This window comes from Hippopotamus amphibius, chromosome 16, assembly GCF_030028045.1.
Source record: "Hippopotamus amphibius kiboko isolate mHipAmp2 chromosome 16, mHipAmp2.hap2, whole genome shotgun sequence".
Classification (NCBI taxonomy): Eukaryota; Metazoa; Chordata; class Mammalia; order Artiodactyla; family Hippopotamidae; genus Hippopotamus; species Hippopotamus amphibius.
The window spans coordinates 56,306,097-56,326,049 of NC_080201.1; the positions used below are offsets into that span (position 1 = coordinate 56,306,097).

The 19,953-nt window shown below is 52.1% G+C and overlaps 2 protein-coding genes and 1 non-coding gene across 14 annotated transcripts in view; 1 reads left to right on the top strand and 2 right to left on the bottom strand.

Moving 5' to 3' along the window:
* STRN4 (striatin 4) overlaps positions 1 to 6,224 on the bottom strand; it is a 29,586-nt gene extending 23,362 nt beyond the window's left edge. For 2 of the 4 annotated variants that reach the window (XM_057711726.1, XM_057711725.1), the window contains exon 1: positions 5,904 to 6,224. In XM_057711726.1, the coding sequence (XP_057567709.1) occupies positions 5,904 to 6,185 (282 nt within the window). In that variant the 5' untranslated portion in view covers positions 6,186 to 6,224. The remainder of the gene's footprint in view (positions 1 to 5,903) is intronic. The other 2 variants (XM_057711728.1, XM_057711727.1) reach the window with 1 other exon arrangement.
* On the bottom strand, positions 1,015 to 1,087 carry TRNAG-CCC (transfer RNA glycine (anticodon CCC)). Its single transcript has one exon. It is a non-coding gene; the product is annotated as a tRNA-Gly (tRNA).
* On the top strand, positions 5,822 to 18,799 carry FKRP (fukutin related protein). Of its 9 annotated transcripts, none has more exons than XM_057711736.1 (4): positions 6,361 to 7,032; positions 7,425 to 7,486; positions 9,638 to 9,733; positions 13,850 to 18,799. In XM_057711736.1, exon 4 carries the CDS (start codon positions 13,890 to 13,892, stop codon positions 15,375 to 15,377), a length of 1,488 nt encoding a protein of 495 aa, XP_057567719.1. In that variant the 5' UTR covers positions 6,361 to 7,032; positions 7,425 to 7,486; positions 9,638 to 9,733; positions 13,850 to 13,889; the 3' UTR covers positions 15,378 to 18,799. The 9 variants fall into 9 exon arrangements, with proteins under 9 accessions (XP_057567715.1, XP_057567719.1, XP_057567717.1 ...); XM_057711734.1 differs by having other exon boundaries at positions 9,667 to 9,733; XM_057711732.1 differs by lacking the exons at positions 6,361 to 7,032; positions 9,638 to 9,733 and adding an exon at positions 5,822 to 5,840 and having other exon boundaries at positions 7,355 to 7,486.
* The last annotated feature ends 1,154 nt before the right edge of the window (positions 18,800 to 19,953 follow it).

Sequence of the window (19,953 nt, forward strand, 5' to 3'; positions counted from 1 at the left end):
TTCAACAGCTCGCCCAGAACCCCCAGTTGCCCCAGACACCTTTTCCAGGCAGTGAACACTCCCAAAGCCTCACTGCAGGACTGTCCATTGTCGGTGGCCTCTCAGACGCCCATGAACATGCCTCTTCCTCGCCCCGGGCTCAAAGGGCCCGGACCTGTGGGCCCCTGGGGCTTGGAGCACAGCATGGCCCTGTGCCCACAGGCCTCTTCTCACCTGTGTCCTGCTCCAGGGACCAGGTCTCTTCCTCAAGTTATCAGAGAACCAAATGTGTGCTAAGTATTGCCGCGCACTGGGCAGGGCTGGGGGCCAGGGAAAGAGGCCACACTCAGAAACCGCTGGCGGGACCATAAACTGACAACCTCTTTCGGGAGGGCAGCCTCGCCATAGCCACACACAAGTTAAACGCACATTCCTTTTGTCCTAGCAGTTCTGCTTCTAAGGAATTTACCCAACAGGCATAAGTGCCATGGCAGGCTTCCTTCTGAAAAAATAAAAAGGGATCTACACACATTAACGTATGACAAAAGTATCATTCATTCATTCACTCCCCAAATATTTATCGAGCCCCAACTACATATCAGATACAGCTGTGGACAGAGGCTGCAGCACTGCACAGCAGGAGGTTTATATTTTAGAGGAGGATGTGGGACAAACAACAAATAAATCAACACGTCACAGGTGTGCTATGGAAAAGAAACCTCATCTGTACACTGAGAGACAGGGACCCCGCCCCCAGTACTTTTCTCTTTCTATACTTCAAGTCAGCATATATGTACATAAACACCTCCCAGACAGGCAGACTCAAACAAGATCAACATCTTAGAAGTCTGAATTTCTGTCCTTTGTGTAACTTCTCAGTCACCTGAATCTACTCTGTCCATGAGTCCTTTTTATTTACTTATTTTTTAAAAACACTTTTTAATTTATTTTGGCTGCACTGGGTCTTAGTTGCAGCACATAGGATCATCGTTGCAGCATACACACTCTTAGTTGTGGCATGCATGGGGGATCTAGTTCCCTGACCAGGGATCGAACCTGGGGCCCCTGCATTGGGAGTACAGAGTCTTATCCACTAGACCACCAGGGAAGTCCCATGATTCCTTTTAGAAGGTAGGGGGAATGGTGGGTGGCAAAGAAAAGGTCGATCACCGAAAACAAGCCTGGGTCACTGCCTCCCTGTGCTATGAGCTTCTGCTTCCCAGTGCCTGCACGGACTGCTGAGCCTACAAGCGTTCAACATCTGACACGAGTGACCGCCTGTGATGGGCCAGGTTCTATGTGAGGTGCTGGTGAAGGAATGGAGAAGGTGAGCGCCTCCTGTCCCCGCAGAGGCCTCAGTCCAGGGCAAGGGACAGGCACGAGCAGCCACAACTAACACACCTGATGTGACCTAGGACCCCGGGGAGGGAGCAGAGGAGGTTATGGGAGGCGTGAAGAAGTGAGAGTTCAGCTAGGACCTGAGGACTGACCAGCCGTCAGCCAGGGGGTGGAGCGTGCAGCACAAGAGTGGCAGCACGGTGGGCTTGAGGAACTCTACAGAGGCCAGTATGGCCGCATCCAAATGTGTGAAAGGGCTAGTGAAGCTTGTAGGCCCGACAAAGGATCGCAGACCACGTGAGCAAGTCTGAAATTGATCCTAAGAGCACAGGGGAAGCTATGGAAGGGTTTTTTAAGCAGAGGAGAGATATAATCAGATTGCGTCTTACAAAGGTAATTCTGCAGGCTATAACATGGAGAAATGATAGCTGCAGCGGGAGGGGGGAGGGCAAAGCTAAAGGCCCAGAAATCAGTCACAGAGGAGGCCATCCCAGGAAGCCCAGGGAGAAATGACAGGGCCCAGGCAAGGAACAGGCAGGGGTGCCATGAGCGGATTTAAGGTAATAAGGAGGTGACCCTCACCTGTGGGGGAAGAAAGCGGAGCTGAGGGGGAGAAGGCAGGGTCCAGAATCACACTCAGACCTCGCACTTGCTCAGACCTCCCCCTCCCACCTCCTTGCCCCTGGTCGTCCTTCTTCTAATGACGCAAGGATCTCACTCTGGGGGAATTCCCTGGCGGTCTGGTGGTTAGGACTCTGTGCGCCCACTGTAGAGGATATGGGTTCAATCCCTGCTCCATCAGGGAACTAAGATCCTGAATGCTGCCTGGTGCAGTCAAAAAAAAACAATCTCTACTCTCTGGTCCCCTTCCCAGTCCCTCTGGAAAATAAGGGAGAAAAGAGAAGCAGAAACATGTGGTCAAAGTGTCCCGAGTTGGTGGAATACCACAGAGAGGGGAAGTGCTGGTGACCAGTCCTTCTCACCCCGCAAACACCAGCAGCCACGGCTGCCTGATCTGCCAGTGCCACGGCGGGCTGGCAGATAAGGCTGGGACCTGGAAGTTTTCTACCCACCACATCCACCAAATGCCGCTCTGAGACAGGACCGCCGCCTCTCCTCCGGCTGTTCCCTCTCCACCCAGGCGGCATCGAAAAAGCTTCCGGAGGGGTCTGAGCATCTCAGTCCTCCCGGGGGCCACTGATGACTCTCTGCATCCCAACCTTTCTGTCCCAGCCCCCTCCTGGTTCCCATTTGGTCCCATCTGGCCCTGCACCTCCTGCACTCCACTCCTCCTCCTCAAGCTCTGGAGGCTCCTGGCAGGGCTGAGTCCCCGTGGCTCCCTTAGAGCCCCTTGTAGGAGGCTGGCAGTGGGGAGGGGCCAGCTCCATACCTTCTCCACCGGCTGCTCCTACGTGAATGTCCAGTTCAGACTCACCCCGCCCCGCTCTGCCCACACCCCCAAGTTCCTCTTGTCCTCAAAGAGCTCGCTCCCCATTGCAGAAGTGCCACAGATCGTGGGCAGAGCCACACGATCAAACACTCAATTGCGTGTGAGTGCATATAGTTCTCTGTAACCTCCTGCGCAAACCAGCCTTCTCTATTAGCCTGAAAGTTTCCGAAGGGCAGAAACCGCATCACCTCCTTCTCGGAATCCCCCTGCCTGGCACAATCCTGCTTATTATCCCATCACATCAATGCCACCTCCCTGCTCCCATCTTTGGGCGCCTTCTGGCAGGACCTCACCAGAGGCTGCCTTTTCTGCCATTCCCCACACACTGCCTGCCCATGGGTCCTGTGCCAGGAGCAGCTGCACGCAGCTCTTTGGAGAAAAGGTATTCAGAGTTTATTGGGAAAAATCTGACACAGTCCAGGCCTTAAAGGATCTCGCAGAAGTCACACCTCTCTAAGTGATAAGTGCTCGGGTAAAAGTGTATAAAAAGAGGTGCTGCTGTTGGGAGTGCAAACGTGGGGCAACTTGGCAGAACCTATCACCATTTTATACACACATCTATCCCACCACTGCACCCATGCATGCTGCTGTATACTCACCCGGGAATACAAGGACACTCACTGCAGCCATTTCTGATGGGCAAAAAGCAGAAATAACCTAGAAGTCCATTAAGAGGGCTCAAACTAAATGAGCTATGGTACAAACACCAGTGGAACGTATTAACAGTTTTCAAAAATAATAAAAGCTCTCTGTGCTGATGTGAAAGGAACACAAAGACACATAAGTACGTGCAAAAAAAGTCACAGAATGATACATGTAATATGACCTCATATATTACACCCAAAGAGCTGAATTACTTTTATAGCAGTAACAGTTGGGGGGGACTTTCCCTCTTCTGTGTGTGTGTGTGTGTGTGTGTGTGTGTGTGTGTGTGTATACATCTATACATGCAGACGTTTCTGAGATCTTTGAATTTTTACTAATGTAACAGAACGAAAGGAAAGTACAAAGTAAGAGATGCTAGAGCCTAGACAAAGGAGAGCCTAATTAGGTGCTATCCACAACTTCCTTTCAAACTCCAAGAAGGACCACTAAGTGCAGGAACAGACACATCTTTTATCTTGTTCGTCTCAAAGCTGAGGAGGTGGGGTGCGGGTGCTGCAGGGTACACTGGTCTGCTATGACTGCTTGGATGATCCTGGGCAGGCCACTGAGCGTCCTTGGAACAGCCTTCTCATCTGTCCTGGGTGTCAGAGAGGTATAATACATGGGCTTGAAGGCCCACAGACCACCCCTGCCACCCCCAGGCTGTGATCCTAGATAAATCACTGACCTGCTCAAAGTCTCCATTTCCTCTTCTCAGTATTAAAAAAGAAAGGGGGGGGGGGGAGGGGGAATAGTATCACTTACCCTCCCAGAATGTTGCAAGGATTAAATGATACCATGTATCTGAAATGCCTAAAACAGTGCCTGGCACATAATATGTGCTCAGTAAACAGCAGCTACTATCATGATTGCTAAGTGAGGGCAATGGCATTGGCCCTACCTCCAAAATGGGGTTTTGAGACAATCTAATAAGATGTTCCCTGGGAAAGAGCTCCGGAGGTAGAGATGGGACACAAAAGCAAGGGGTACTTACGTAAGGATTTCTCTCCCACCCCAACCCCAAGCCTCAGCTACCACAGAGCTAAGATCCCTATTGGGTTGGAGAATTGTGGGATGCTCTCTTTATTCACCTATGGACAAAATTCTAATTCCATACTTACTTGGGCCCCCACCTCAACTAGATAGGAAACAGCAAATACGAAGGGGAAAGATGAGCTGCTAGAAGTAGGTACTGACTTCTCCTAATAATGCCCCAACCAAGGGACCCGTCAAATCCTCACGACTCTGAAACCCAGGCTCCTCAGGACACTCTGCCAATCGACCCACACTTCTCAAGGTCACAAAACCCAGCCCAGCTCCTCAGCCTCTTCCAAACACCATCCCAGGGCACATCCTGCCCCCAAGCTACTCCACAAACCACAGGGTCCTTTCCCAGAAACTCCCACAAACACCTCCTGCCCCGAAATCCTTCTGAGATGCTTCCTTTGGTTGCCTTCCTGCTCTACAAAATGCTCTTCCTGCCACCCCTGGGGTCCCAGGGATTCCTCCTCACTGTCTCCATCGCACGTCCCATCTCCACAGCTATACATGTTTGACCCTCCCCTACTCCAGTTCGGGGTTCTCCATCTGACATCCTACACACCTCCCATCTCAGGGCGGGAGCCCCCACTCCTCCACACCCCCAAAGAGTTTCGGCTCTCAAGCTCTTCCAACACAGGCTCCTGGGGCGCGCGTCCTGGCCCCGTCCCTGCGTCCAACCCAGGGACCCCTCCCCTGCACTCCGAAGCCACGCCCGCCAGGGCTCCCCAAAGTTTCCTTCTCAGAGGGGAGGGCATACATCTTCATCGGGGACCTTCGAGACCTTGCTCTCATCCTCGGAGTCCTCAACACAGTCATCTTTCAGTCCCTCCCGTCCAAACGTTCCGAAACACACCCGTCCCGAGCTCCCTGACTTCCTCTCCCGACTCACAAGGGTTCCCCGCCCCGACCCGCTCTCGCCCCCAAAGGATCCCAAGTTCCCCGCGACGACACCTCTCCCCCACCCGGGGCCCATCGGGTCCACCTCCAAGGCGCACCTGGTCAGGGACAGAGCGGGAGTCCCTCGGCACCCCTGGCGCTTTCTGCTCACTCGCACACAAGATCCCTCCATGCCCTCTCACCCCCCTTTGCTGAGTTCTCTTGGGGTCCCCTCGGGGCCCCGAGGCCACTCTCTCAGGAACCCTTCTGCCGGCCCGTTCACTCCCACTGCCACTTCCAGCCGGTTCTGGTTCCCCGCGCCCCTTCTCCCGGCGGCCGCGGTCGGGCCCTCCCGGCCCTGGGATCCCCGCCCGCCTCCAGCCGCCCGGGTGCCCTCAGGACCCCCCTCGGACGGCCCCTCACTCCGTCTCGGGGCCGGTCGCCGTCCCCTCCCGCCCCCCCGGCCGTCCCGGCGGCCATTGCTCCAAGATGGCGGCGGCGGCGGCGGCGGGTGAGGCCGGGCCGGGCCGGGCCGGGCCGGGCGGGGGGTCGGGGGTCCCGGGGCGGTGCTCACCTGCAACTCCGCGCGCTCGGCCTCCCAGCGGGCCTTCTCCGCTTCGAAGCGCGCCCACTCGTGCTGGATAAAGTGTAGGATTCCGGGCAGGCTCAGGGGCTCCGGTCCTGCCGTGGGGCCGGGGCTGCCTCCGCCGCCGCCTCCCTTAGCAGCCGGGCCGGGCCCGGGGGCGGGGGCTGAGACCGGGGCCGCCCCCGTCGGGCCGGGGCCCGCGCTGGAGCCCAGCGGGCGGCAGGAGGAGGCGGCGGTGGCGACGGCGGCGGCCGCTCGCTCCTCCATCATGGAGGCCCCGGGGCCGGCCCGCGCGCCCGCTGTGCCTCGCGCGCCTGCGCGGCCGCGCCAACCCTTACGCGCGCTCGCTGTGGGCCGGGGGGTGGGGGGGGGGGGTGGGCACTGACGGGAACGAAGCCGGGCGCGCGCCTCGCCCACCCGGGTTGACCCCGAAGGCGCGCGTGGGGGGCAGGGCGGGAAGGGGCGGGGGCGCGCGCCTGGAGGAGGGCAAACGCGACCCAGGCCCCGCGCGAGGGTCGCCCCTGGGAAGCGCGGGACTTTGGGAGGGGCCGCTTTCTGCCCCCGCCCCCCCGCTTCACCCCAAAGACTCTAGCCCTCTCCAGACCCAAATACCACTCTCCTCGACTATCACTGTCACTCTTTGAGAGAAAAAGCCACCACCAAGGGTGGTTTCAGCAATGGCCCCATCCTGATTCCTGCCCCAAGTCGGTTGTCATGGTAACTCTTCCCAGTCTGCAACACCCTTAGCCTCCCGTCCCCTCTACCTTTGTGGTTATGGAGCTCCAAACCTCTCCTGGCCCTGCACCAGGAAGAGGTTGCTAAGGTAACCCAAGTCCCTGGTGGTCCTTATGCCCCTACGCATATTGGTTACTATGGTAACCTCACCTAGCACTCAGGTAGAAAGGACCCCAGCCCCAAGGACACTGCTGAGGGAAACATCTCTTTCCCAGCCCCGCCCCGCAGCCCCCCCAGTTGGCATTACCATGGTAACCATCTCTCCCTTTCCCATCGGGGGAGGTCTGTGGACCAAACCAACCAGGTGTTTTTATTTAGAGGAGGAGATGCTCTGCTGAGGAGTAGTTGCTATGGTTACAAGACCTGGACCATCCCCAGGGAGGTAAGAAACAAGCAAAGGCAAGTCCTGGTTACTATGGTAATGGGGGCAGTCCCCCTTCCAGTGACCCTAGGAACCAGGTCCACCAAGGTAAAGGACATTTTAGGATTGTCTCTCAGGATGGAGTATGTCTAGGGAAGGGGTTGTCATGGTAACACCTTCTGTCACTTCTAACCTTACCTTTCTGGACACATATATGAAAGAAGGGATGGTTATAGGTTGCTATGACATCCTTCGCTTCACTCCTAAGATGCTTCAGGCGGTGCCTGAGCTTATGAGATTTCAAGAGAAATGATTTTGTGACCTTCTTATTGCACTTTTGTAGGTAAGATGATATTGTGCTCTGTTGTGTGGAATTGGCTGATTTGGGGTTTTCTGGTATCTCCTTCCCTCAGCAGTACAGCTGAGCTGGGCTGGAACAACCCCCCTGGAGTTCCCTCAGCCTGCAACCTAGGAGGTAAGAAGCCCCTCAGTGTCACCAGCACTCAGGTGGAAACTGCCCTTGTCCCCAAAGGTTTTCCCACACATCACTCATTTTCTCTATCCATCACATTCCCATTCTACAGATGCAGCAACTGAGGCTCAGTCCGGGTGAAGACTGGCCTTAAGTGATCCACTTACCTTGTTCTGTGGGCAATGGAGAGACAAAGTCTCAGCTTAACTGTCCTCTCCTCCCCTCACCACATTTTCTCTCTCACGCCCCCTGCTGGTTTCCTGCTCTATCTGTAAGTTATATATGGGGGTTTTGTCTGTCTTCCTACCTCTGGAGGGGCTGCCGTATCCCCAGAACACAGAGGGCACTCAATAAATATCTGTTCGTTGAGTTAATGAGTTGATGCATTAATTAATATGCCATATTCAGCTTTGAAAGCACCTGTCAAGTGAGGGCTAGGGAAAAGGGTTGTCTCACTGCAGATGGACTGAGAGTTGGACTGTCTTCATGGACCCAAAACAGACAGCAGAGTTTATCGGCGAAAAACACAACTCTGGAGCCAGCTTCCCGGTCACATCCTGGGTCCACCACTTCTCAGCTGTGTGACCTTGAGCAAGTGACTTCCCCTTTCTGTGTGCCTATTTCCTCATCTTTAAATGTGATCATAATGTGAAGATTAAACAAGTTAAGATCAGTGAAATGCTTAGAATGGGATCTGGCGCATCCAGAGCGGCTAGAATTGTTGATATTATTATGATCCTGTCATGATCCTTCAAAATCATCATTTCATCCACTTTATCCCAATGAAGGATTTTGAGACCTTACTGTTGGGGGAGCCAAGACTGACCTAGTCAGGGTACTAGATGATTCCTCTCTCTTTCTTCTCTGATCCTTTCACCTCCTCATCTGGCTCATACCCGCTGGTCTCTGAGAAACCAGCTTATGTCCTCTGTCCTGTTGGGCACCTCCTGGTCCAGAGTCAGCCAGACAGCACGTGGCGAGGGTGGCCTTCCACTCTCTGAGCTGCAGGTGCCCCATCTGAATGATGGGGGTCAGTCATTCATTCCACACAAATTTAATGAGCACCTGCTGTGTGCCAAGTACTGAGCTGTGTTCTAGGTATACAGCAGGGAACAAAACAGACAAAACAAGAAACAAGATAAGTAAAATTTACATGAGAACCAATAGGGGAGGAAAATAGCCCAGGGACAGGGCACGGGAAGTATGTTGGTGATAGGGAGAGGCATTTTTTAAATTAATTTATTTCTTGGATCTTCATTGCTGCATGCGGGCTTTCTCTAGTAGTGGTGAGCGGGGGCTACTCTTTGTTGCAGTGCACAGGTTTCTCATTGCGGTGGCTTCTCTTGTTGTGGAGCATAGGCTCTAGGTGCGCGGGCTTCAGTAGTTGCAGCCCGTGGGCTCAATAAGTTGTGGCTCGTGGGCTCTAGGGCGCAGCCTCAGTAGTTGTGGCACACAGGCTTAGTTGCTCCGGGGCATGTGGGATCTTCCCGGCCCAGGGATCGAGCCCGTGTCCCCAACATTGGCAGGTGGATTCTTAACCACTGTGCCACCAGGGAAGTCCAGGGAGAGGCATTTTTAAGTAGAGTGGCCAAAGGAAGGGCTCACTGGACAGGAGACACTTGAGCAAAGACCTGAAGGCCAGGGGAGGAGGCATGCAGCTGCTACCTGGGGGAGAGCGTCCAGGCAGCAGGCAGTGCCGCAGTGAGGGTCTCCCAGGTGTATTTGGAGAATGGTGTTTGGTGGCCCATGTGGCTGCAGCTGAGTGGGCGAGTGGGAGAGGGTGGGGGATTTCATGGAGCCTTGTGGGCCGCAGCTAAGACTTTGGCCTTTCCTTTGAGGGAGTCTCGAGCCACAGAAGGTTTGAGCAGACCCAGCACAGGATCTAATTCAAGGTTGAACAGGATCCCTCTGGGCTCTGAGTGGGGCATAGACTGTAGGGTACAAGGGCGAAGCAGGAGGATGGCCTCTTTAGAATTGGTAGAAGATTCTGAAACCATCGAAGAGTCTCTTCTGTGCTTCTGTGTACCTGAGTGCTAAAATTCTAAGGTTTTTAAGACCCTGAAGATTCTGTGGTCCCAATGTTCCCTCCCCCCACAGTAATGTGAGTTGCCCGAGCTCAGGGGTATTGTCTGTCTCTGTGTTATGTGTCCCCAGTGCCTCAGACAGTGCCTGGTATGTTGTAGGAGTTCCACAGCATGGAAGGATGGAAGGACGGAGGGATTGATCGAAGGTCCAGAAGCCAATTCCAAGGTTCTTCTTTTTTTTTTTTTAATATTTTATTTATTTTGGCTGTGTTGGGTCTTCGTTGCGGTGCGTGGCCTTCTCACTGTGGTGGCTTCTTTTTTTTTTTTTTTTTTTTTTTTATTATTTTTTTGGGGGTACACCAAGTTCAATCATCTGTTTTTATACACATATCCCCATATTCCCTCCCTCCCTCAACCCCCCCCACCCTTCCTCGAGTCCCCCCCACCCTCCCCGTCCCAGTCCTCTAAGGCATCTTCCATCCTTGAGTTGGACTCCCTTTGTTATACAACAACTTCCCACTGGCTATCTATTTAACAGTTGGTACTATATATATGTCTGTGCTACTCTCTCACTTCATCTCAGCTTCCCCTTCACCCCCCGCCCCCTCCCAAACCTCGAGTTCTCCAGTCCATTCTCTGCATCTGCGTCCTTGTTCTTGTCACTGAGTTCATCAGTACCATTTTTAGATTCCGTATATGTGAGTTAGCATACAATATTTGTCTTTCTCTTTCTGACTTACTTCACTCTGTATGACAGACTCTAGGTCTATCCACCTCATTACATATAGCTCCATCTCATCGCTTTTTATAGCTCAGTAATATTCCATTGTATATATACGCCACATCTTCTTTATCCATTCATTTGTTGATGGGCATTTCGGTTGCTTCCATATCCTGGCTATTGTAAATAGTGCTGCAATAAACATTATGGTACATGTTTCTTTTGGGATTATGGTTTTCTTTGGGTATATGCCCAGAAGTGGGATTACTGGATCGTATGGTAGTTCTATTTGTAGTTTTTTAAGGAACCTCCAAATTGTTTTCCATAGTGGCTGTACCAACTTACATTCCCACCAACAGTGCAGGAGAGTTCCCTTTTCTCCACACCCTCTCCAACATTTGTTGTTTCCAGATTTTGTGATGATGGCCATTCTGATCGGTGTGAGGTGATACCTCATTGTGGCTTTGACTTGCATTTCTCTGATGATTAGTGATGTTGAGCATCTTTTCGTGTGTTTGTTGGCCATCTGTATGTCTTCTGTGGAGAAATGTCTATTTAGGTCTTCTGCCCATTTGTGGATTGGGTTATTTGCTTTTTTGGTATTAAGCTGCTTGTATATTTTGGAGGTTAATCCTTTGTCCGTTGTTTCATAGGCAACTATTTTTTCCCATTCTGAGGGTTGCCTTCTAGTCTTGTTTATGGTTTCTTTTGCTGTGCAAAAGCTTTTAAGTTTCATGAGGTCCCATTTGTTTATTCTTGATTTTATTTCCATGATTCTAGGAGGTGGGTCAAAATGTGGTGGCTTCTTTTGTTGCAGAGCACGGGCTCTAGGCGTGTGGGCTTCAGTAGCTGCAGCACACGGGCTCAGTAGTTGTGGTGCATGGGCTTAGCTGCTCCGTGGCATGTGGGATCTTCCCGGACCAGGGATCAAACCCATCTCCCCTGCATTGGCAGGCAGATTCTTAACCACTGTGCCACCAGGGAAGTCCCTGTTTCCAAGGTTCCGAAGAATAATGAGTCGCTCTGAAAGTACAACTCAGATTCTTTTTTTTTTTTTTTAAGATGTTTTTTGATGTGGATCATTTTGAAAGTCTTTATAGAATTTGTTACACTATTGCTTCTGTTCTATGTTTTGGTTTTTTGGCAGGAGGCTTGTGGAATCTTAGCTCCCAGACCAGGGATCAAAGCCACACCCCCTGCATTGGAAGGTGAAGTCTTAACCACTGGACCGCCAGGGAAGTCTCACAAATCAGATTCTTAAGTGCCATCAGAGTTGGGTCAGAGAAGGGCAAGCAGGCCTGGGCTGGGTGAAGAGGGATGGGCGGGCGTTCCTGGTGGGAAAGAAGAGAGAAAGGAGACAGGGAGACCAGGGCAGGTTTGCAGGCGCACGGCCACCATGCAGAATTTGGCCCTGGGGACCTAATGGGTTTTACAGACACACAGAAACCATGTACCCAGTCATCATCCTTTCTCCAAGTGTGGTTTCAATGCCCAGACATGTGTGAGGAACACAGCAGTGATTGAGACAGTCCTGGCTCTACCCTCCTGGGGCTCACAGTCTAGTAGAGCAGACAGATGCAGACAGTGCCAAACCACAGTGGGCAGCCCAGGGGCTCTGGGAGCCCAGAGGGGATTTCTGACCCAGCCTGTGGTTCAGGGAGGGCTTCCTGGAGGAGGGGCTGTCTGAGCTGAAGCCTAAGCGTAAGTAGGAGTTCGCTAGAAGAAAAGAGGCACGGGGAGAAGGGCTGTTGCAGAGGAGATTCTTCTAGGCAGGAGGAACAGGATATGCAAAGGCTTAGAAATAAGACCTGTTTGGGAATTCCCTGGGGGTCCAGTGGTTAGGACTCGGCACTTTCACTGCCATGGGCCTGAGTTCAATCTCTGGTCGGGAAACTAAGATCCTGCAAGGTACGTGTGGCATGGCCAAAAAAAAAGAGAGAGACAGAGAAAAGAAATAATACCTGTTTGAAGAAAAGTCCAAGATGGCTTAGGCATAGAGTTCGAGGAGGTGTGGCAGGAGATGGCGCTGGAATGGTGGGCAGTCAACGGCCAGGTCACACAAGGCCTGGTGGGATGTTGTAAGAAACTTAGACTTTCTCCCCAGGGTACTAGGGAGCAATGGCAGATTCTGAGCAAGAGAGGGAGAGGTCACATTTGCGCTTTATGTGGACCCCTCCGGCTGCCATGAGGAGGGGACTTTGGAGACCGGGGGCGGCTGGGAGGGGATCTGGGTGAACCAGGGGGAGCTGTGGGAATGTGGAGGAGGGGTCAGAAGTATTTAGGAGGTAGGAAGATTAGCTGGGTCTCTGATGTCCCCCTCTTTGGGAGGGGCAGAACCTATGAAGATGCTTCATGGGGAAATTTTTTCTGAATATCTGCTCAGAACCCAGAGAGTTAGTTATCCCTTCTGTGCTGGAGACCAGCCAAATCTTCCAGTTGTGATGGGGACAGGGAGACAGCGCCATCTGCGGGTTGCTTAGGAGTGTGGCCCATGAATAGAGGTGTGGGGTCCCCTATGGAGCACAGCCTCTTTGGATGCAGCCCACTCTTACTTAAAAAAAAAGAAAAAAAAGATGTTTTAATCATGATAAAATACACATAACAAAATCTGTCATCTTAACAGTTTTTAAGTGTATAGTTCGGTAGTGTTAAGTATATTCATATTATTGTGCAATCTCCAGATCTTTTTCATCTTGCAAAACTGGAACTCTGTCCCCATTAAACAACAACAGCTCCCCATTTCTGCCTCCCCACGGCCCCTGGCAACCACCATCTCCTTCCGGTTTCTATGAGTTTGACCTATCCTATTTAAAAAAAATTAATTAGTGGCCAACATTCCAAGTTGGAATAATTCTGATTTAAGAAAATATTTCTAGCTTTTCTTGCAAAACCAAAACCATCTGGCTGACGGTCAGGAAAGAGATGGCCAGATGGCACAGGATTTGAGGAAGTGAGAAAGAGACAGCAGGGGAGGGGCTTGGTGGCCAAGGCTCTGACCCCAGGGCCAGGGTGTAGGAGGGAAGGGAAGGAGAGATCAGAGGTGAGAGCAGGGAATGAGTGGGTGGGGTCTGGGCATTTATAACTGAACCCGAGCCTTAATGAGAAGTTGATGGTGAGTAAAAGGGTGGGACTGAACAAGGAAGAAGGGAAGGTGATTCATTTGACAAAAACTTCCAGAGCATCTAATGTGTACCTGGCTCTGTGCTGAGTAGCCTTGGGTACCCAGCAGTGACCAAGACAGGCTCAGGACCTGCCCTCACACAGACTGGTCCATACTCAGTAATGAATTAAGAGTGATAGGGCTTCCTAGGTGGCACAGTGGTTAAGAATCCGCCTGCCAATGCAGGGGTCACGGGTTCGATCCCAGCTCCAGGAAGATCCCACATGCCGCGGAGCAACTAAGCCCGTGTGCCAAAAAAGAAAAAAAGGAGTGATAGGCTAGCAGGGGGCTGAAGAAGCCCAGAGGGGATTGCATGACCCCAGAGGGCTTCTTGGAGGAGGAAAAGTTGGAACCGAAGAAACCAAAGACGAAAAGGACTGGGTGAGGAAGACAAGGCTGAGGATGGGTGGGGGGATTTCTGGCAACCAGCTCCAGTCTCCCCTTTCATTTCCCCCTCCCAGGATACCCCGGAAGCCCAGCTAAGGGCCTGGCTTCAGCCCCATGCGGCTCACCCGCTGCCAGGCTGCTCTGGCAGCCGCCATCACCCTCAACCTCCTGGTCCTGTTCTATGTCTCCTGGCTGCAGCACCAGCCCAGGAACTCCCGGGCCAGGGGTTCCCGCCGTGGATCTGCCTCCGGCCCCCGCGTCACCATCTTGGTGCGGGAGTTCGAGGCCTTTGACAACGCCGTGCCAGAGGTGGTGGACTCCTTCCTGCAGCAGGATCCAGCCCAGCCTGTGGTGGTGGCCGCCGACACACTCCCCTACCCGCCCCTGGCCCTGCCCCGCATCCCCAACGTTCGCCTGGCGCTGCTCCAGCCCGCCCTCGACCGGCCCGCCGCAGCCTCACGCCCCGAGACCTACGTGGCCACCGAATACGTAGCCCTGGTGCCGGACGGGGCGAGGGCCGAGGCACCGGGCCAGCTGGAGCGCATGGTGGAGGTGCTCCGAGCAGGAGGCACACGCCTGGTGGCCGCTCCCGTCGTTTCGGCCAACCCTGCCCGGTGCCTGGCCCTGAACGTCAGCCTGCGGGAGTGGACGGCCCGCTACGGCCCGGCACCTTCTGCACCCCGCTGCGACGCCCTGGACGGGGACGCCGTGGTTCTCCTGCGCGCCCGCGACCTCTTCAACCTCTCGGCCCCTCTTGCCCGGCCTGTGGGCACCAGCCTCTTCCTGCAGACCGCCCTCCGCGGCTGGACGGTGCAGCTGCTGGACCTGCCCTTCGCTGCGGCGCGCCAGGCCCCGCTGGCCACGGCCCACGCGCGCTGGAAGGCGGAGCGCGAGGGGCGCGCGAGGCGGGCGGCGCTGCTGCAGGCGCTGGGCATCCGTTTAGTGAGCTGGGAGGGCGGGCGGCTCGAGTGGTTCGGCTGCAACAAGGAGACCCCGCGCTGCTTCGGGACGGTGGTGGGCGACACGCCTGCCTACCTGTACGAGGAGCGCTGGACACCCCCGTGCTGCCTGCGCGCGCTGCGCGAGACAGCCCGCTACGTGGTGGGCGTGCTGGAGGCGGCCGGCGTGCGCTACTGGCTGGAGGGCGGCTCGCTGCTGGGGGCGGCCCGCCACGGGGACATCATCCCGTGGGACTACGACGTGGACCTGGGCATCTACCTGGAGGACGTGGGCAACTGTGAGCAGCTGCGGGGCGCCGAGGCGGGCTCGGTGGTGGACGAGCGCGGCTTCGTGTGGGAGAAGGCCGTGGAAGGCGACTTCTTCCGCGTGCAGTACAGCGAGAGCAACCACCTGCACGTGGACCTGTGGCCTTTCTACCCTCGAAACGGGGTCATGACCAAGGACACGTGGCTGGACCACCGGCAGGATGTCGAGTTCCCCGAACGCTTCCTGCAGCCTCTCGTGCCCCTGCCCTTTGCCGGCTTCATGGCGCAGGCGCCTAACAACTACCGCCGCTTCCTGGAGCTCAAGTTCGGCCCCGGCGTCATCGAGAACCCCGAATACCCTAACCCGGCACTCCTAAGTTTGGCAGGAAGCAGCTGAAGTTCCAGCGCCTGCTCCTGAGGTCGGGAGAACATTCGGGCACAAGGCACTGTCCTTTGTCTTGGTGCCACTGGTGTTTGGTGGGCGGGTGAGGGATGCCAAGCCGCCCTGCAAGGCCCAGCACAGCCCCTGACATCAAAGATGTGCCCTGCCCAAGATTTCCAGAACCGGGGCTCCAGGGCTGGGACAGAGTTTTGGAAAGAGAAGGAGAAAGAGGGTAGGTTCTGGGGCCAATCTGTCGTGTCCCAATTTCCCTTTGCCTCGGTTTCCTCCAGGATTCAGTGCGTGCCCTCAGGGTCTAGCGCTCAGAGCCCCGGGACACTCGGCTGTTGGGGTTGCTTCTGCCACTAGAGGGCGCCTTTGTCCTACCTGGGGACCAAGGCGAATGTAAGCCCAGGACCTCTGTCCCACGTCTTTCACGTCTCTTGAGCCTTTGGTCTTCCCTCTAGTCTCCTGTGCCTGGCGAGACAGGATGACTAAATACCCTTCTTTCAGAAAACCATCTCCTTCCCTCCTGGGAGAGCCCTGTGAGGTGCCTGCTGCTCTTAAACCCATCTTGCAGAGACGGAAACAGGCTCAGAGCTCTGAGCTGCAACTGTGGTTAAGGAGCCGGTTTGGGGGGTCTTCCCTGGCACTCTGGTGGTTAAGTTCTGCGCTTGCACTGCAGGGGCCGCGGTGTTGGATCCCTGGTCAGGGAACTAAGATCCTGCATGCCGTGGGGTGTGGCCAAAGAAAAGGGGGAGGGGGGCAGGTTCTGGATCCCAGCCCCACTCCATTTAAATGTGTTACCTCATTATTTTAGCTCTCTACACTTGTTAGCTGCCTGCTTGCAAGGCAGGGTAAACAATAATCATAGCTCACATTTACGGAGCACTTACTGTGTATCAGGCATCGTTCTCAGTATTTCACACGGAGTAACTGACTTATGCCTCGCCTCGACCCTCCGAGGTGAGAGCTATTATTTTGATTTTAGAGATAAGGCCAGAATGGTAAAGTCACTTGTCCAAGGTCAGACAGCTTGGGGAAGTGGCAGAGCGGGGACTTGAACCCAGACTGTCAGTCTGGAGCCTGCACTGCCGTTGCCGGGTGATGCCCCTCTGTGGTGATGGTACCTGAAGGGGGCTTTGGGAAGCCACACGGCTTAGCAGGTAAGGCAATGGCAGGCTTCCTCTTGTGATTCTACACCTAAGAGGAAATACTGTTTGAGCTTGTGCCTCCCATATGTGTATTTATTTATAAATTATATCAGGTACTACTAGCATTCTGTAAGTTAGTAATAAGGCTTAAATTATTCCATTTTAAAATTAAAAATAAATAGAGAGGGTTTTGTTTACCAGCCTCATCCTAATGACTTGTCCCTCACACTCCTTGGGCATATGCACCTGGCTTTGGGACCACAGGCTCTGAAGTGGGAAAGGCTTGGGTTCAAATCCAAGCACTGCCGCTTCCTCCCACTGTGAAGTTGGGCTGCCAGTGACTTTGCCTGTCTCTCGGCTTTGAACCTGGGAAACAGGGGTCATGGTGGTCCTCGCCCCACAGGACTAAAGGGGTTGTGAGTCAGGGCTGGGTGAGGCTCCTGGCTTGGCTACTTACTTTTTTTGTGACCTTAGGCAAGTTGCTGCTTCTCTGAAAGGGTAGGGGGATTGGTGATATTGCAGAAGCCTGAAGCCCTCAGAGGAGGAGGCTTCACAGACCAGCAAGAGAAGATAAATGCCAATTTGGCCCAATCTCCTGAGACTCAGACATCCGCGCCTGTTTTTAACCAGTGAAACTGCCAGTGGCTCGCAGTCTGTTGCGTTCCCAGGAAGAATTCTGGAAACACATGGGGATGATTTGGGTTATCACTGCAATCAGACGGTGCTCTTGACTCTCTGAAGGCATGGCCCAGGGATGGAGGTGTCTTATAATATATGCAGGGCACCTCCACACATTGAAGTAGGGTCCTTTGTCACATACTATTTTACAATGTCCCACTGGGCATTCGTGAAGGACAGGTGTTCAAAATATTTTGCACCTGGTATGGTAATATAAATATATAAATCAATATCTGCATCACATTTTAAAATATTTTTTTAATTCTCAAAATAATCAAAATTAGCTATCTATATATACATATTTCTTTCAGTTGTTGCCAAAAATGTAAGTTGAAGCTCAAATCACTCAAAGTATTGTAATGGTTTTGTTTCATTTAGAAATTGTTGGTGTGATTTCTTGATTGACAGCTGTATATACGTACATACATAAAATAACATATTGTATATGTACATATGTATATTTAAAATAACCTTGTCTTAGCTGTGGTTTGATAAGGGAACCACATCAAATGCTTCTAGCAATTTCCCATTAAATTGAAAATCATTAGGGACTTGAGATCTCAATGGATAAAGAATTTCTCTTAGCATCAACTGTAGTGTTTTTATGTTTTTCTCCTCAATTTGCTGTTCCTGAAGTAACAGCAATTACATTTGAAACTTCCCTAGCCCTTAAAATATTATCTAATAGCTTTGTCTATTCAATATCTTTATTATCAACTAAGTAACGGGATGACAGAAAACCTATCACAACAACTAACAAACATAAGTTGGATGCAGTGTGTGTTATTGAATTTTACTGCTTTCTTAATTACTCTTCTACTATTCGCCAGCGAAAACAGGCATTTCAATATTTTAACAACCAGCCCATCCATACTAGTGCATACTAACGAAATTTTAGCCTTGCTTGGAAAAACCTGGTTAAGAATTATCTGAGCCTAGAACTGAACTCTTCTTAGGCAAACACCAAGTCCTTTTTGGATGGTTTTCATAGGTTCTGAATTTTCCAGGAAGTGCAACTGCCACGTAAGATGAGGGAAGCTTGTATCGTGTTTTTTTCGGAAACTTGGCCAAGGATTGTCAACAAATATCAGAAAACCGCGTTCCACCTGGTTCTAGGTAACTTGACACCTACAGCAAATGTTTACAGGGGAGCCTAGCAAGCATTCGGAGCTGCTTAGGTCACAAGTGTAAATGTTTGGCTCCCTCCTCGGGTTCTGGGGAGGTGGCCCCGCACATTTGCATACTGAAATGCGTATTTTAAATGCCTATCCTTTTATTTCTCTTTTTTCTTACAGTTTAGGCAATGGGATCATTGTGTGTGTGTGTATTTGCTTTTATTTTAATTTATTTTAATTTTTTATTGAAGTATCGTTGATTTACAATATTGTGTTAATTACTGCTGTACAGCAGAGTGATTCAGTTATACATATATGTACATTTTTTAAATATAGTCTTTTCTATTATAGTTTATTATAGGATATTGAATCTAGTTCTCTGTGCTGTACAGTAGGACCTTGTTGTTTATTGGAATCATTTTTAATATTACATGCCCGTGGGTTATATCATCTGTGAACTTCATTTCAGGAGAGCCAACAGGACTTTCCCAGAGCTGACATTCAAGCCAGCACCTGCACTGGTGTGACCATGCCTGTGGTTTAAACACAAAAGCATTAAATTATGGGTTCTTAATCCATTCATAAACAGTCACTGCCAAAAGTCCCCTATTATTACCCTCCTGTACCCCCTCCCCACAGCTGCCCCCGCCGCGACCTAGCAGCCCAGGAGGTAACACTAGGCACAGTGGGGGAAAGGGAGTCCACGTCCCAGGGACTGTGGGATGAGGCAGTGCATTTACCACGGAGCAAATCTTTCATGTATCGCCCCTGGACATCACAAAATATTTGCTCTGAAAAGTGAATGGCACGCAAAGACATGTTTACAAATGCGCCTTTATGCACGATAACTCAAACTGGAAACTACCCAATGTCCATGAACACGCGAGACAAACTGTACATCCAGACAATGAAATACTCCTCAGTGATTAAGGCAGGGGTGGGGGGGAAGGGAAATGGACTACTGATACGTGTAAAAACATGCCTACATCTCAAAAACATTCTGCTGAGTCAAATAAGCCCATACAAAAAGCCATATAAGATATGATTCCACTAACGCGAAATTCTAGAAGAGACAAAACGAATCCTTAGGAACCAAAAGCAGATCAGTGATGGCCTGGGCCTGGGGGTAGATGGAGGGAAAGAATACAAAGGAACATGAGGAAATTGGGGGGTGGGGGGTAGACTACTGTGTGGGTTTTTTTAAAAGATATTTATTTATTTATTTGGTTGCGCCGGGTCTTAATTGCGACAGGCGGGCTCCTTAGTTGCAGCTCACAGGCTCCTTAGTTGTGGCTCTTGTGCTCCTTAATTGTGGCATGCAAACTCTTAGTTGTGGCATGCATGTGTGATCTAGTTCCCTGACCAGGTATGTAACCTGGCCCCCTGCCTTGGGAGTGAGGACTTTTAACCACTGCACCACCAGGGAAGTCCCAAGGAATATTGTGTGCTTTGATTGTGGTCGTTTTTTGAGAGTGTACGTATCTGTCAAAACGCATCCCATTGTCTGCTTTGTTGGATGCAATTTATTTTTTTTATAGATTTATTTATTTATTGGCTGCGTTGGGTCTTCGTTGCTGCATGAGGGCTTTCTCTAGTTATGGCAAGCAAGGTCTACTCTTCATTGCAGTGCTTGGGCTTCTCATTGAA